This window comes from Lepeophtheirus salmonis, chromosome 13 (genome assembly GCF_016086655.4).
Source record: "Lepeophtheirus salmonis chromosome 13, UVic_Lsal_1.4, whole genome shotgun sequence".
Taxonomy (NCBI): domain Eukaryota; kingdom Metazoa; phylum Arthropoda; class Copepoda; order Siphonostomatoida; family Caligidae; genus Lepeophtheirus; species Lepeophtheirus salmonis.
The window spans coordinates 12,885,505-12,903,882 of record NC_052143.2 but is presented as its reverse complement, the minus strand read 5'-3'; the positions used below and the strand labels follow the sequence as shown (position 1 = coordinate 12,903,882).

General features: G+C 32.0%; 1 protein-coding gene and 2 long non-coding RNA genes across 3 annotated transcripts; 2 read left to right on the top strand and 1 right to left on the bottom strand.

Moving 5' to 3' along the window:
* The first annotated feature begins 668 nt into the window (after positions 1–668).
* On the top strand, positions 669–1,200 carry LOC121128664 (uncharacterized). The gene is made up of 2 exons (XR_005868238.2): positions 669–702; positions 763–1,200. It is a non-coding gene; the product is annotated as an uncharacterized lncRNA (long non-coding RNA).
* Positions 1,201–2,721: 1,521 nt separating this feature from the next.
* LOC121127422 (ATP-dependent helicase brm) lies at positions 2,722–7,613 on the bottom strand. Its single transcript, XM_040722763.2, has 2 exons — positions 4,112–7,613; positions 2,722–3,284 (listed from the first exon to the last, which is right to left on the bottom strand). Exons 1-2 carry the CDS (start codon positions 7,466–7,468, stop codon positions 2,883–2,885), a joined length of 3,759 nt encoding a protein of 1,252 aa, XP_040578697.1. The 5' UTR covers positions 7,469–7,613; the 3' UTR covers positions 2,722–2,882.
* Positions 7,614–12,095: 4,482 nt separating this feature from the next.
* Positions 12,096–15,446, top strand: LOC121128138 (uncharacterized). The gene is made up of 6 exons (XR_005868049.2): positions 12,096–12,807; positions 13,128–13,517; positions 13,575–14,263; positions 14,334–14,622; positions 14,706–14,965; positions 15,029–15,446. It is a non-coding gene; the product is annotated as an uncharacterized lncRNA (long non-coding RNA).
* Positions 15,447–18,378: the final 2,932 nt, after the last annotated feature.

The window sequence follows — 18,378 nt, the reverse complement described above, 5'->3', positions numbered from 1 at the left end:
AGTTTTATAGCTCAACAAACGCTCCAGACAACCATAACATTCATTTATGACTTTGGCCCTCTATCATTTACTAACAATAATTCTCATTAATAAAAAAAAGGAGGGGGTAGTTGGTTGGGGGGGGGGTAGATGGCCATTAGTGCAGGTCAAAGAATGAGGACCGTACAATGACAACGGGCAATAAATGACTCATTGGCCATTGTGAATGAGTTTTTAAAATACCATTTGGAGGAGAACCAACCCCAATTCAGCAACCTGCTTTTGATAAGAAATTCCTGTTTGTAAGCTAACATTAACTTTTGACAATTAAATAAATGTTAAAGTAATAACTAATATCATATTAGTTATTACTTTAACATTTAGATATAATTTAGATTACATATTAGTAATATGTAATACTAGCACGATTACGATTTTATTTTAAAGATAAAAATAAAAAGATTTTATGTTAAAATTCTAAACTAAAACAATTTACTATAAATTATAATTATATAATAGATATATTTCTATTGTAAAACCTGGGACGAAAGGGGGACTTACGTCTAATTTTCATAATATATCTTAGTAGGTTTAAAAGGAAAGAAAGAAGATGATGAAGGAAGGATGAATACTAATAGTATTATGTAATTATATCATAGCATTTAAGGGATATATTGAGTCATTTATGAATATTTTTCAATACATATATTTTAATTATAATTTGTAAGCACTGATCCAATTGTTCCAAATACATATATTTATTTTCAATTTTTCTTATTCTAGTTTTACAACGGAAAAATCTGAAGGCAATCTATTGTCTTATATTTCCGGATACATAGTTTTTCAAAGTTAAAGATTGCTAACCTTTATAATTTCTGAGAAATTAATAACTCATGGTGTTGAATTTTCTGGCGATGATCAAGATCTCATCGAAACTTTTCAAGATACTGCTAATAGGGGTGGTTTTAAAAGGGCTATTTATTATATTTAGTTACGTTACATAGTAGTCAACTTAACAATATGATATTTTCTGCGACTAAAAATTACGAATTTTATTGACCTTGACAAATTCAAGACGATGCTTTATAAAGCTATTTGTCATTTTATTAGAAACAGGAGATTCCTATCATCCTATTGGGTTGAAGTGGAAAAAACATCATTTTGCTAATTGTATTGCTCATGTTGGATTTAAATATATTAATATATCTAGCAAAAATCTCATAGTAGGATATACTCGGATAAAAAAAGGGGGACTTAACACTCAAAAATTCACAAAATCTATTTATGCAGATAACGGCAAAATATAATATGTATTGCAGAGGAAATGTATCTAGAAAAAAGGGTGTATATTTATTGAGAGTCTAAGATTGACTTCTACTTTTTTCCAAGGGATTTCTGTATTATATACATGAAGGATTCTTAACCATGAAATATTTTTCTCAGAATAAGGGACGAAAAAAAAAAATCGACTTTAGAAGGAACAGGTTTCAAGAGTTTCAACGAAGGAGCTGTAGATGAGAAATTATAAATCCTTGTTCCTCACTGAGTAATTCATTCGGGAATTATTTCTTTTTGTGGAGTTCTCCAGTTCCAAATAACTATTTATATGTAATATCAGAATAGAATAAGCACAACAGACCAAGATATCGAGAAAAGAGAAGCACATTATCTTTACGAGTCTATAATCATCTTGCACTTATTTCTCATGACATAAGAGACTCAGTAGTAATAAAGAAATCAGGAGTGAGATTGAAGTGTCCATATTATATAATTATCCGTATAGACTGTATATAACAAAGTCCAACTTATAAATGGAATTGATATAAATGTGATAAAGATGAGTGATTTCTGCGTTATTTTCATCAATTTATGTATAAAGACAATGATTAACGAGATCCAAAGTCCCTATCACAGACCTTGAAATGAAGAGGCACTTGCACAATCAACGATCCTTCCAGGAGACGAGATCTACCGAGTGAAGCACCTGTTCAAGGGATCTTGCCGTAAGAGTCGAGATCCCTTGAACAGACCATGGCATTGAAGAGGGTATCAGAAGGAGTGGGAATTGGATATTCCTAGGAATGGGAATCACTTAAAAACAAAGGCAATTGTATACAATAGTCTTTCTCTATTCTTATTGATGGTGAAGAGAGCAAAATTCACAAGTTTTAACTTATTGGTATAAGATACCTCCATTTTCTTAATCAATCTCTTTTAGTTCCACATTACAGTCTTCCTACGCAAGAGTAACTTTTAAATAAGCTATGACGTTATGAATTGCAATCTTAACTCTATTTGACATCACAATGTGCACAAACTTTGACACAGGAAGCTTTTTATTATTTTGATAAGGATAAAAAAATTTGAAAAATCCATAGTGATTCAGAGAACCCTTAATTTTTGGGAAAAAGTTTGAAAAATTAAATTTTTCAGGAAAAAATTACAAATATAAAAATTTTCTAATTTTTTCCAAAAAATTTAATATATAATATTTGAAAAATCCATAGCTATTCAGGGAAAATTAGATTTTATCCCCTAATTTCTCGTCAAATTCCCAAAAAGTTTCTAGTAAAAATTATTTAATTGTGTGGGGGGAGCAAGGCCCCTTTAGCCCACACCCTGGGCACGCCACTAGTAGCATGTTACTTACTTCTGTTCTGGACCACTGGCCTAGCTAATAGAAATGAAGAATTGTCTCCGAAAGAGATTAAAATAGTGTATTTAATTATTATTGGTTTGGAATTTAGTATTCGTATTTTTTATTATTATTATTTTTTTTTTTTTGAAGTTATGTTAAATTTAATCATTACAATGTAGACAATTAAAAATATTTACATTTATCAACTTTTTAATATGAAATGTTTTACTTTTTTAATAAGACAAAGTAAAATAATTTAAAAGGATTAAACATTGACACTATCATCATCTAAATTATCGGAGCCAAATTCTTCTTCATCAGAAAAATACTTTTTAGGTTTCCTTTTTTTCACTCCTCGAGATTCCTCATATTTCTTTTTCGTCGACTTTGGGGATAAATCAACATCATAGCTATATACTTTCTCAGATTGTTCTGCTTCCTTCGAGTTTAAAGTTTTTGTACTACAAGTGGATAAGGTTGTTTCTTCTTCAATAAAAAAATCATTTTCCTCGTCATCAGGTTCAGCATCAAGTCTTTCTCTTGCATTAATAAAAACAGACTGAAGAACAATAGAATCTTCATGAATTAAAGAATCGTCTTCATTATACTTCTGAGTATTAGAACAAAGTAGCAGAAAGTCCTTTTCTAGAGACTCCATATCAATATACTAGAAAATATTTAATGATTATTGTTAATAAAATTTGATGTCTCAAAACAGAGGGCGTCCGCAGGTTTATACCTATATATATATTTTTTTTTTGGGAGGGGGGAGTCTTGTTTTTGGAATTCTTTTGAAAAGAAATTCATAAATTAATTTTTTTCGGAATTTTTTTTTCAAAGTTTAATTTCCAAGATTAAATTTTACGATTTTTTTTTCAAAAAATCATCTGCTGTTTACAAAAAATAAAATTTCAAAAATTACATATTTTTCTTCTTCAAAAATTACATTTATTGGAAAAAAAATCCAAAATGAAATTCCACTTATTAAACTATTTGGAAAAAAAAATTTCAAAATTTAATTTTCAATATTAAATATTTCGAAAAAAAAAATTCAAAAATCCACAGTTGGTTACAAAAAATTATTTTTTGAAATTACAAAATCCATAGCTATTCAGAAAAATTTAATTTCTTGAAAAAAAAGTTCAAAAATTCAACTTCCAATATTAAATTTTTCGAAATAAAATTTCAAAATCCAATGCTGTTTACAAAAAAAATATTATTTTTAATTTCAAATATTAAATTTTCTTATAAAAAAATTCAAAATCCATAGTAATTCCAAATAATTTAATTTTTTAGAATTTTTTTCAAAAATCCACAGCTATTCAGTAAAAAATTACATTTCAAATATGAAATTTTTAGAAAAAAAAAAAAAAAAAATACCCCTATATTTCCGTAAAATTTTTCTATCCTGAGCAAAAAAGTTTCTATTAAAAAGTAAGAATTCCTTAATTTATGGCCCATCCCCTGCGAATGCCCCTATACTCAATATCTTACCTTTCCACTCTCAATTCTATCCATGATCTTTAATATATCAATTGGACGTTTAATTACTTCATAATAGTCCGGCAATTCTTCTGCAGTAGGCAATTTCATAAAAGGATCGCTTAGAACTCTTTGATCCTGATCTTCGTATCTTATAACTATCTCCATTAACTTTTTCATTTTTTTTTGCATTCTGCGAATGCTGAAGTGAGTACTAGACGGTTTTTTTTTGCGTTTTTTCGACGGCAATGAAATACTTTCATCTTCATTTTCTTCTCGTCGCTTTTTTCTTCTTCCTTTCTTCTTAGGCAGTTCATGCTCATCGTCCTCAAATTCTTCTTCTTCGGCCCCAACTGCTCTCAACCATTCCCTCTCTGAAAGTTGATCGTCATAATTAGTTTCTTTTCGAGCTCTATTTCCTCGCCCAAGTTCCAATTCAACTTCTGCAAACTTTTCTTCCGCTTCATCAACTTCTTCTAATGCTAGAAGAAAGGGAGGGAGTTCACTCTCTTCAATAAGTCTGGTCCTTGTGTCTTCTCTTCGCCGAACGGTATCCATTTTCTGGAATAATTCAAACTCATCTTCATTTCTAGCTATCATTTGATTCACGACTTCATCATCAGGAGCCTCGTTTTCTTCTTCATCATCTCCCTCATCAGCCCTCAATATACTTTGTAAAAGTTCTCGCCTCTCAGTACCAGTTGACCTGTTATTAAACATACCAGCTTGGATGACTTTTTCATCCATGTTAAGTTTGTATCGAGCCGCAGCCAAGATTCTTTCTTCGACCGAATTGACAGTCATCAATCTAAGAACCCGAACCTCATTTTTTTGGCCAATTCTATGTGCTCTATCTTGGGCTTGTAAATCTTGATGAGGATTCCAATCAGAATCAAATATAACCACTGTATCTGCAGTTTGCAAATTCAAGCCAAGCCCTCCAGCTCTAGTTGATAATAGAAATATGAAATAATCGGAATCCTTTTGATTAAAAATCTTTAACATATCAGCTCTTTCTTCCGCCTTTGTTGTTCCATCAAGTCTTAAAAACTTAAATCCTCTAAAATTAAAGTAATCTTCAATAATGGTCATACATTGAGTCATTTGACAAAACATAAGAACTCTATGTCCAGTTTTATTAAGCTTAGGAAGAATCCGATCAATTAACTCAAATTTCCCAGAGGAACGATATACATCAGGACCAGTAACAATATCTGTTGTGAGACCAATGTGCTTCGCGTAGCACTCCTCAATCTTTTGAAAAATAAAAGGGTGATTACACAGTTTCCTCAGTTGCATTATAGTATTCCTTAAAGTTTTTTTATCAGATGAACTTGTCTTTTTATCTCTTTTATCCTCCGTAATTAGAACACCTTTCTCAGCCATTTGTTGATAAACAACCCTTTGAAGAGCAGACATCTCGCATTTGATTATATACTCCACTTTGTCTGGAAGCTGAGATTCTACATCTTTCTTAAGTCTCCTTAGAAGAAAGGGTCTTAAAACTTTGTGTAATCGACGAATAATTAAAATGGTTTCTTCCTCATTCAGTTCAACTTTTTCACCAGTTGTAGCGAACGGAGCGTTAAACCACTGCTCAAATGTATTACAAGCTTTGAAAATTGAGGGGAGTAAAAAATTAAGAAGAGCCCACAATTCAGGGAGTTTATTTTGAAGTGGAGTTCCAGTTAATAGTATCCGATTATTTGAAGTATAGTATGTATTAAGAATTTGAGTCAACTTGCAATGATGGTTTTTCATTCTATGTCCTTCATCAATTATCATATACTTCCATCGAATCTTAGCCAACACAGATTTATCCTTAATGACATACTCGTACGTTGTTACTAGTACGTTAAATTTGGTAGCCTTCATTTGACTTTGAATATTTCTTCGTAATCCTGGAGATCCCTTATAGGCAACCACTTGGGCAGACGGAGCCCATTTTTCGAATTCTAATGTCCAGTTCGAAAGTGTCGAAAGAGGAACGATTATAAGGTAAGGCCCCATATTTTTTTTTCTCTCCATCAAATAGGTAATGAGAGCAATTGTTTGAATGGTCTTGCCAAGACCCATTTCATCAGCTAAAATACCATTTAAATTGTTGTTGTATAAAGAAACCAACCATTCCAATCCTTTGATCTGATATTCCTTTAAAATACCACCGACAAGAATACTGGATTGCTCAGTTATTTCCTCAGTAACAGTGTGAGCAATTGAGTAATAGTCTTCTCTGTCAGGGTTTGTATCATCGTCTTCTTTCTTTGCTTTAGCAATGACATCTTCTGCCGCCGTTGCAACTTCTTCCTCTTTAATATCATTACTTTCATCATCTGTATCCTCATCAGAGTCTTCATCCCGAGGAAGCTCAACAAAACCTGGATTTTTATCTAACCAAGCTTCAAGTTCTGACGCCAATGGAGCACTATCTCCTCGAAGCACTTTTCCACTTAATATTTCTTTTACTGGTATACGAATGTCAGACATTTGTGAACTTTCATCTAAAATACCAACCATCTCCTCCAGCTTCTGTTTCTTCTTCGCCTCCTTACGAAGCTTTTTCTGTTCTTTTTTGTGTTGTTTGACCATGTCAGTGAGTTGATTAATGTACTCGTCCGTTTGACTCAGAAGATATGCCAAGCGTTTATCTTTCTTTTGGTCAATCAGTTTTCGATAAGCATCTTCATCCTCTGCCATGAGGGCTCTTAATCTCTCTTTTTCAAGCCTCTCTGCCTCTTTCTTCTGCTCTTTTTCGGCATTGGCATGCCAAGCCATAACAGCTTTGTTGGTCTTGAGAAGTTTCATTTGGTTGTTCTTATGAAAATTTTGAAAATCCCTGGCATGACTCAAAATAGCATTTAAGTACTCCTGGTGTCTCTGTCTGCGCTTCCGCTCAGCCTCCACCCGCTGCTGCTTCTCCAACTTCTCGGTGGCGCGAGCCTCCCGAAGCCCTTGCCTCTTCGTTCTCTTAAACGCTTTCACATTGATGGCTGTCTCCAGGGTCGTGTCTCGCCGAGTGGAGGCTAACACCTCCGCACGCAGCTGTCGTTGCAGATTCAGGAGCCGGAGGGCCCGCAGCTCGATCTCCGCCTTGAGTCGCAGGTCCTGCGCCATGTTGAGTGGGAAAGCACTCAGCTCCTCCATCCGGTGGGACACTCGCGACGACAGACGGTTCTCGCGCTCGCTCAGCACCGTCACAGGGTCCAGGCCCTTGGGTGCACACTCCGGCCGCACACTCACTCCATCACTCACGCGCCCCAGCGACACACTCCGTCCCACACTTCCGTTACGGGCCAACAGGCGATACGACCAAATCTGGGCACGCAGCTCCAGCATCTGCTCACTCACCAAGTTACCTTCACTCCTCATCTTCAGCTTCACGGATACCACGCTCGCCTTCCAACTCCGATCTCCCGCTCAACTCTCACTCCAACCACAAGACTGTCTCTATTTTATATAAATATATAGTTAGCTTTATATATCAGCTAATGCTATCATTCTTACTATCAATTATTTTGTATATTAAAAACAGGGACCCAACTTTTTTTTAATTCACAAAACCTTTGGACGCGTGTAGGTAGAACTTTTTTAGAAACAAATTTGCAACATATAGTTTTGCAAAACGAATAATATATTATTGGAGTAGGAGGAGATGGATCTCGACTGAATCGATCGCGTAGGAATAGACAGTCATTGGAGACGTAGAATCTCCACAGAAATAAATATATTATTAAATGTAGCTAATTTATAAATTTATAATGTGTTTCACTGCAAACAATAGTTGTTATGTAATAAAATAATAATACGATTGTTTTCGTATTGATTGGAAGAAGAATAAAACATCAATGATATTTTTCAAAATTTTAATTCCCTATTTGTGATTTCTCAGTTTTTTTTTTTTATCTAATTGATTCATTCGGTTTTATTTTGGACATGCAGCGCAAATGCTATTTCATTATTGCGATTGTTAACAGGCGAGTAGAGATTTCAAAATTCTTCTACTTATTATTTTTTAAACTATTATTGCTCTGTATTAAAATTATTCCAAGCAATATTAAAGTGGGGATGCAATAGAAAATTTGATTTCACGAGTATTATTAAAATATTTAGTAAAATAAATCTCCCTTTGGAGGGAATAGTAAAAATCAAAAAGGTAACAGAGGCTTATTCCATTCTTATTCTTCGGTTTTATTAGCAAGATAATTTCATTAAACTATATATTGAGGATAAATGACAAATTAAGATTTTAATTTAAGTTTATGTTTTTCAAATTTCTTAATATATTATTGATTTCTTTCCTATATCGATAGATTTTTTATTATAAAAATACACCTAATATTAAGATAATGGTGTATATCCTGTATCTAAAGAAAATCGAAAAATACTTATAAATGATTTAGATACAAAAATTCGAAGTTATAAGACAACGAATTATAGCCAATTTCTACTATCATCATCATTAGTATTTCGAATTCCCTTCGTTTTAATACTTACTTGGCGGAAATAATATCGAGACTCGTCTCCTATTGAGCTTCGCTGGTGTAATACTTTGCCTAAAATATGTTGCGTCCCTGGATGTAGAACAGGATACAAGAATGAGGAGAAGGATCCAGGTGTTATTCTTCATATATTCCCGAAGAAGGAAGCTCTTCGTGATCGTGGGACTCAAGCCATCCCACGATCTAATTGAAAGCCAAGTCAACATGACAAAGTTTTTTCTATTCATTTAAATCCTTCCAACTGTGGAGTTACTTCTCAGGAAACCAATACGAGGTGTAAAAATTATTTCTACCCTCGACTCCAAGGCAGACTGAAACCCGATGCGATAACATCTAATTTTCCAAGTTTGAATTTAGAATATATATTGGACTATATATAGTGAATTACTCAATTCCCCATCTACATGGGACACTATAAACACTTATGTACTGCTTCATCTATTCAATTGAGGGGACATATTTATAAAATAAGGATAGAAGTCATGCTTACCTATGCGACTCCATAGTCATCTTTGAATTCAATTCTTAACTCAACTGTTCGGATCTACATTTTCATGTATTTTTTTACATTAAGTTTAACTAAGCATTATTGGGGAAATGTTCCTAAAGAGAGATCAAATAGGACGAGTTGTATGGCCGAATATGAAGCTGAAGCTCATGGGCTAGAAAATCGCATATCTTATTTTTTTGAAGCAGAGCGAATCGAATCCATTTCAGACCTAAAAATTCATATCGATGGAATGTAAAGGGTGATTCAAAACGAGCGGTTTTTGGATTGTAGAAATAAAACACATAAAATATTATATTATGGTCAAAACTCTATTATGCACCGAAAAAACAATCCTTTATAATTATTTCTAGAAAATAATCCCCTTCATATGTTGACCGCAAATTTCGAAATGGTTCATTCTTTCGCGCCAATTTTCGATGACGCGTTCGAGCATTGTGACCGGAATCTCAAGAATAACTCTGTTAAACTGTTGTTTTCAATGGATGTAATGGATTTTTTTTGATAGAATTCGGGTTGCTCTTCACCCCAAATACGGCAATTTTGCTTATTTACGTAGTTATTGAGCCAGAAATGGGCCTCATCTCTGGGCAAAATTTGGCGCGGAAAAAACGGGTTTTCTTGGATACGTTCAAGAGCCCATTCACTTAACACACGACGTAAACGAAGGTCCGGTGGCTTCAATTCTTGCACGAGCTGTATTTCGTATGCCTTTAAACCCAAACCTTTTTTTTCAAAATGCGCCAGGTTCTTGCATACGACAAGCCAAGTTGTTGAGAGCGGTGGCGAATAGATTCTTCCCGATCTTCGGCTACACTCTCGGCTACGACCGCAATATTCTCTACGCTGCGAGCTGTACGTGGCCTACCAGACGACGGGACATCCCAGCAAGTTGCTGTCCCTTCAAATTTTTCGATTATTCTGCGAATTGTAGATTCTGAAGGTCGGTTATGGTGACCATAAGTTGGGTATAATTTGCAAAAAAACTTCTTTCACAGAACGCTGATTTTCAATTTGTACACGTTGTGGCGTATGTCTTTCCATGAAGAATTGTAAAACAATACTGAGTAAAAATGACATTTGAATTTGACAGAACTCGCGCGCGCCTGTCAAAAAATCCCTACTGGAAAAAACCGCTCGTTTTGAATCACCCTATATTTACTTTTTGCTATATTGATTCAATGGAAAGGAGAATCCTTCTGGTTCTATGCCCTTGAGATTGACCCCTAATCCTCATTTGAAATTCAGTCTCTTATTCAAATCACTTATGACCTCTGAAGTGATGTTAATCATTGCATCAAAAAGTCAGTTATATGCAATTTGATCTCCAAGACTAAATCACTATTCTCTAAAAAATTATGTGAAATACAGACTTCTTCATTGAGAATTCCACTGACTTACTCAAAGGTATTATTGGAAATATGGATGGCAGTTTAAAACCATTGTAAACATTTTTTGACTGAGCAACTTAAATTTATTAAACCCAAAAAAGGACCTAGAAAATACTCCCAATGCACGCTTGGTAAATATTGTTGTTAATTTAATGTATATTAATTTAAAGTAAGGCTCTTATTTGGAAAAGAGCATCGGCATCTTTCCAAAATGACTATCTATGCAGTGGCTAACAAGGCTCTGAAGCTAGTTTACAGTCAATACAGGACTTTGTCATCAAGCCATAAAATATTTGGAACAAATAGTAAAGAATCTCAACAATAGAGAAATAATTGTAACCATTATTTTAGATGAAGTATATTGGTAAGCTGCAAAAAAATTCAAGGTACTTTTATACTTATGGAGGGTTTTCTTGTTTAAAAAAAATATATATTCATTTTTCTATTGTAAATGACCCTGCCAATTTAATTATTATTTTTTTCAGCTAACTATTTTCAATGTTTCAATAGCTCTAACACATTCATAATTAACTTTTTAAAAGCCGGTTTTTTTAAACTTCCAGATATCTCCTGAAAAATACGGATATAATTCAGTATACTTTAGGCATTTCTCTATCAACTAACAAAATTTTATATAATTTTTTCAACTGACATGGACATTATTGCACTTGCAAAATGTTATTTCGTAATCACAAAATTAGTAGGCAGGAATATATAGCAAACAGATTTTTATATAAAGCCACGAATACACTTTTATGGCAGCTACAACTTTCTGTAAACAAAAATTTAGTTTAAATAGCTATAATGCATTCAAAATTACTTTTTTTAAATTCATATTTTAAAAATGGTTAATTTTCGACAACTTTCCGACATCTTCGGTAAATTACATGTATGATCCAGAATTGTCTATAAACTGTCAAAATTTATCAAATTCTTTCTGCTGACATCGACATTATAGGACTTGCAAAAATTTGATTTTTAATAAATTACTCAGTTTGATGGCTACGAGACATAGAAAATACATTTTTCTATGACTACTAATAATTTTTTTTGTCATCTACAACTCTTTTTATATAGGTATATATATTAAACATTTTTAATAGCTCTAATACATTCAAAATTGAAAACATACTTTTTAAATTTTTCTTTTAAAAAAGACTAATTTTTGTCAACTTCCGTCAATTACGGGCAGAATTCGGTAATCTGTAGACTTTTATCTATCAATTGGTATAATTTTATAAAATTATATCCACTGATATAGGCATTATTGGACTGGTGAAATTTTGTTTCCTAAGCAATGAGTTAATAAACAAAATATTAAATATTAAAAAAACGTTCTGACGTCATCTATATAAAAAACAAACAAACGAAATTGTGATGTCATAATATAATGTATCTTATATTTTTTTTATTATAATTTTAAATTGTTAGTACTACTGTATGCTGTATATTTATGTTAAATAAAATAATATATTTATTAATTTAATCAAAGGTTGCGTTGTAATATAATTAGTAAAATAAACGTAAACAGATGCGGTTGGCTCTCACGACGTTACCTCGCTAACACAGATATCTAATGTATTTCTTCGTAATCTGTCGATTTCCATATCTCCATGGATACACGTCATGGCTATTTCGTAATTTATTCTTTTTCATAAATAAACAAATTAATAAGTTATTCTATGCATTTGCTCCGTTTCCAAAAGGACAGGAATACAATTTCTTCGTCAAGCTATATATATTGGCTATTTTATTATTTCTATGAATAAATTTTGGCTATTTCTTCATAGAAATAATATTAAAATATTACTTAGGAATATTATACTATGTAGATTTTAATAATATATTATAATTTATTTTAAAAATGGTGAAGAAATAATATGACGGTGATAATTTGCGAGTATATAAGATATAAATAGCAGTTGCAAATAGCTTTTTTTTTTGTAATAGTAATTTTTGAGGAAGTATTACTAGTATTAGAAGAAAATTCAATTTTCGGCTTAGAAAAAGTGCAATAACTCAGTGTTTTTTACTAGTGTTTATCCAACAAATAGAAGTCATTTTGGTGTCAACAAAATTCTATACTCACTACACATAGCAGGAGCCTATTTAAAGTCAATTATTTTCAATACTCATTGGAGGTTAAAAAATGGGTAAAAATAGCACATGTACTGTTCCGTATTGTAGAACTGGATACCGGTCAAATAAAAAAAAACGAAACTAATTCGAAAATCGCATTAAATGGCTTCCCAACTAATATAGATATTATAAATAAATGGAAAAAAGCAATTCCAAGAACTTAGGAACAAGGTAATTATACTCGTTGTATCTGTGACATCGGAATTCATTAGTTTAATGAGTATTTATATAATTTTTAATTTATTGCATCTAATTTCTTATTTTCTCCAATGATTAATATATTCAGTTAGGACGAAGTGTCCATTATTATTTTTGGAGTTTAGGTGTTAATAAATCCTTCCCTTATTTTGCGATGAATTCTTATATTGTTACATTTGGATATCGTTTAAACTTTAATCTCTGATAATACTGTAGTATTGACTTAAAAACAGCATTGCAGTAGGAACTTCAAACAAGATATAATTATTATCCCAACGTTGTATTTCTTTCAGATGGCAAATCAATAAATATAAAAAATGCGGTAGTTTGTTCCCTTCACTTCACGGATAATGATTATAGACACCAAAGTTTAACTAACGACCAACCTTTAAAACTTCGATTATTGAAGAAGGATGCTATTCCTTCCCAATTCCATGGTCCAAGTTATTTGTCTAAAAAACCCATTAAATGTAGAAAAACAGAAAAAACAACAGCAACTAATAGAAGAAAATCAAAAAAATCAAAAAAATAATCATATGAACCAGGAATTGATAAATTCCGATAATGCTTATACCTTGGATGAATTAAAAGAAAAATTAAAGGGCACAATATTCGATCAAGTATACTTTTTATTTCCGATGATACTTCATTAACGTACTTCCTTATTGAGAAACCAAGTTTAGGTAATTCAGTTATTTTTTTATATCTAATAGAAGCATAAATAGAAACATTTTTTTTAGAAGCTCCAACTATTGTCGTCTTTAGTTTGGTTATAGACTCGAACCTAACATTTGAAATGTATCAGGAAAAGAAACTATTACCTTTATCCGTAGTGAGACATATAGTGCCTTCAAAAAAAAATCCATACCTGTTCCGAAGTATTGAAGATTTTAGTAACTCTGAAGGGCCTTGAAACAAATTCCAATCATGATCCAATTAAATACATTAAAAAACAAGTTGAAGCTATTTTGAATATTCTTTCAGAGGTTGAGGATGATATTGCTTAATCAATCAGTTTTCTTATGGAACAGTCTCTTTGGGTATTAAAAACTAACAGAGGAAAACACTATTCTCCTACTCTTTTGACTTGCTTCTCTATGAGAAAATATTTCACCCGCTTTGTACATATTTATACATTTTTAAAGAAGGCCTTCTTAAATTACCAACGGTGTGTTATTTGAAGGATTTATCATCTAATTTGAACGTTAAGCCAGTGACAGAATTAGAATCATATAAATATCAATAAACCAGATTCAAATCAATACAAGATAAAGATTATAAAGTATATATCCTCATTGATGAAGTGTATGTCATGCAAAAAATTGAATATTCAAAGTGTAAAAGTACAGGGCTAGAAAACATGGAGCCTACAAAAACATTGTTGTGTTTTTTGATTGATAGCATTTCTGGCACAGACAAGGATACCCCTGTAATTATTCTTGTTTTAATCCTAACTTCTGATTTAATCCACTCGTCATTTCTTTTTGTTCTGAAAATAGTATGTTCCATTGGATTCAACGTCGTAGCAGTAATAACGGATGGACAATTGCAATAAAAAATTCTTCAAAACAATGTTGAAAAATGATGACCATTATATTGATAATCCATACTCCCTTGGAAATATAATTTATTTTCTATTTGATATGGTTTAAGAATATATATAATAATCTACTCAATCGCAAAATATTTGATTGTTTCAACATTTAATGGTGCTTCAATCATATTCCTAATTTATATGAAAAAGAAAAGTTCTTCCCAGTGAGAAAGGCGCACAAATTAACTGATAAAGTAATTTATCCACGAACCATTTAGCGAACTAATGTTAAACTCTCTGATTGTTTCTTTCATGACTCCACTCTATCTGGTCTAAGGACGTATGAAGATATGAATTTAAAATGTGGAGAAACGGCAAACATTTTGTCCCTAATAAAAGAGTTCTGGTGTCGCATAAATGTAAAAAATAAATTGGAAGTCCATCGTTTGAAAGATAATAGAAGGACAGTTGTTGATTTTAGGGATTGTGAAACCCTCATTTTCTTAAAACAATTTATCAAATAGATTTTTGAATGGGATAATTTTAATAAATTAGGTTTAAACAAGGAAACTTTTTATACTCTGAAACATTCGTTGGGTAGTGTGATTGGACTATCAATATATTTATTAAAATTCAAAGGAATACATTTTTTTCTTCTAGGAAAGATTAATTCTGATCCTATTGAAGCTCGCTTCTCAAAATATCGCCAGCTTGGAGGAGCAAATTATTAGAAGCTGAAAAAAAATAGACTTTGGGGTCTTTTTTCACTTTCTAAAATGTCTATAAAAGAACTAAAATGTTTTTCTGTTAAAGCTGAAGATCTGGAGCCAATTTGTGCAAATTGTGAATCAAGCTCTTTCGTATATTGACATCAACGACACTATTTTCCACAATGTTAAAGGAGTTGTCTTTTATATATATCCGGATATATAGCAAGGTCCATTATTAAAGTCACAAAATGCGAAGAATGTCATAAATTACTCAAGTCCAGTGATTTGCCACCAATTTTTGATTTATCAAATGAAGATAGTTATTTAGTAGAGCTCAACCATTTAAAATAAAATTTGTTAAACATGAATAGTAGAGGGGGATTATTTTCACCTTCTTATATAGTATATTTATCTTGTGTCTTCGCTGTTAAACTTTATAGGGAACTTATGAAGAAACAAGGGCATTATTTTTTTCTTTCAGTGAGTCAAATGGCTTATTTTCAAAAGTATATCTCATTTGAATCAAAAAACAAACAGAGTTTTTGTTCCATTCTAATAATTGTATGTGATGAGGGTCATTCTTTTTTGTCATATATAAAAAAAGTTATTGAATATAATGATGAAAAATTTTATATCTATAATTAATGACTCAATACATTCCATCGAAAATTTATATATAAAGGTAAAGATTGTCCATCATGCAAAAAAAAAAAAAAATTAAATTATCTTACAGTAACTAATAGTGGCTACACTTAAATATTAACTGATTTGTCATTTAGTGCCTTAGTAAATATATTCATATTCAAAAACGTAACTGTTCACATGTAATTTTTAAGACAACTAGTGGAGTCTGCATTATTGGGAGATTAGCTCGAGTGAAGTCTCATAAGTCAAATCAAATATGTCCGAATACGAGTCCACGTAAAGTTGATAGTCTTTGGACTCGTGAGTTATTGATTTTCAAGCCTCGAATCTTATTAAAATTTTAACCTTGTCTTCAAACTCTAGTCGAGTTACGAGTCTTTTACATCTAGTCCTACTCAAACCTGAAATTTATTTTCTACACTAAATCGAGCCCTCGTGGAGTTTGAAGTACAAATTAATAAGAGTTAAATGCAACTAGTATTCGAATTTCCCCAATTCTGATTAGTGAATTAGTGAGCAAGATGTCAGCGGAAGAGAAGACTGCCATGTTATCCATTGAGAAAAGATCCCGAGTGATCCAGAAAGGATCATTTGAGTTGTAATCTGAAAAAAAAAAAAAAAATTAGAACAAGAAAATTCGTGCCCTCATAAAATCAATCGAACTTTAATAGCTATAAAAAATGTAGTTACTAAATATAATTATTTTGGAAGAATCTTCGGTAGAGAATATGAAAGAGGAAAACAATTTAATAACAATGGGATTAGAGCTCGTCGAAATTGAATATCGAGTAGATATGTATTTGGAAAGACGTTTGAACAATTTAACAGACCCTTCAGTAAAGAGTGTAAGACATTCAAATATTCAGGCAAAATTACTCAACCAAATTCGAGAAAATATCAAACACGCAGACTTCCTGAAATGGATAATTATGTGAAGTTGATTCATTTGGAGGAAAAGACCAGAGAAGAGCAGATTACAATATTATGGACGTGTTGCTCGTGAAATTCCAGCTAGCACTACCAAAATATTGGAAGAAGTAATAAAAAATGTGGGTAAACATCTAAAAGATAAAAAGCAAATTACGGCAGCAAGATATAGATGAGTCGGAAGAAATCAAGTTTTTTTTGTGGATTTTGATGAATTTTATTGTGAATTAAAGATATTGGTGGAAGAGGCAGAAATTTATGAAATGCAATCAGAAGATTGGTTGCCCACTCTAGTCACATGTGGAGTCAGGGACGATGATGTTTGCCAACAACTTTTAGAAAACACTACGTAGGCTGATATATATATATAAAGGGTGATTCAAAACAAGCGCTTTTTGGATTGTAGAAATAAAACACATAAAATATTATATTATGGTCAAAACTTTATTATGAACCGAAAAAACAATCCTTTATAATTACTTCTAGAAAGTAATCCCCTTCAGATGTTGGCCGCAACTGGCATTTCAACAGGTTCACAGGGTAAAGGTGGTCAATGCCTCCGTGATGTTTTAACAAAGAAAACCAGGGAGTATACCAATCTTTTAAAAAGCCGAAACGTCTTAGCTGGCGTGAATATTGTAGCCGATATGACAGTATTGGTGTCATCTCTAGGGTGTTTCCATCGGTAAAGCCTAAAACAACTGCCACTCTATGACTTCTCTGTGATGTTAATGGAACGATGGCCAACACTCCTGAAAAAAACCATCAAAAATCTTTTAGCTTCTCACTTTCCCGGGGTGAACTGGATCCTGATCCTAACCTTGTTCGATATATATATTCAGTGAGTTGGCTTAAAGAGAGTGATGATTTGGATGGTTTTATCTCGTTGAGAAAGCTAGAAATATCTGTGCTTTCCTTTCATAGCTTTAAGGTAGCAGGTCCTGATGGAATTTCCGATTGTGTAAATTCGGTCTCCAGCTTCTCCAGTTTTTTAATTAATTCTGATATCAGTGTCAGACTGAACAATGCACCATCCCTAGAACACCTTCAGGACGGACTGCAGTAGGATAACTAATCCGCCAAACTATTGCGAGGGCACCAAAAGTTAAAATTATTTTTACATGACCCCGTACTGATTGTATTTTTTATTTGAAGTGTAGCAATAAATGTTTTATTATTATAGTTATAAATAAATAGTATTTTGCAGAGAAATTGATTATTCTTTCTAGACGTGAAATATGCCTTCAAATTGTTAAAACATCTGGTTTAAAACTCAATCATAATAAAATAATAATTTCTTAACATAAATTTCCAATATTAAATATGGAAATTCTTAATTAATGGAAATCAACTGTACCAATAAATTAGATACCTGGTAAAAATACTAAATACTTATTTAAGTGATATTTGATGAGTCTATATATACAATTATTATTGTATATATAGATGGTAAATCCGTTCTTATTTCTAAAAAAGTTGTTGATCTCTTCATTTTAAAGATAAAATTTTTGAAACAGAAACGAAATGGACTAATGTGGAACTAAAAAGACGTATCTTAAGAAAAAGTTATATACCATCTTTAGGACTAAAAACAAAAAGGGGGACAATTAAACAAAGGACCAGTCTGTTATCAATGGCTGAGGTGAGGTGTAAACGGAAAGATGATGATATTTCAAATTTGTCAGAGCTCAAACAGAAATTAGATATCAATTGTGTGCCTACAAAAAT

Excerpts from the sequence above, each read along its gene's own strand:
- LOC121127422 (XM_040722763.2), bottom strand. The coding sequence starts at position 7,468 with ATGAGGAGTGAAGGTAACTTGGTGAGTGAGCAGATGCTGGAGCTGCGT. Across the intron at positions 3,285-4,111 it reads ATAGAATTGAGAGTGGAAAG|TATATTGATATGGAGTCTCT; the intron begins GTAAGATATTGA and ends AATATTTTCTAG.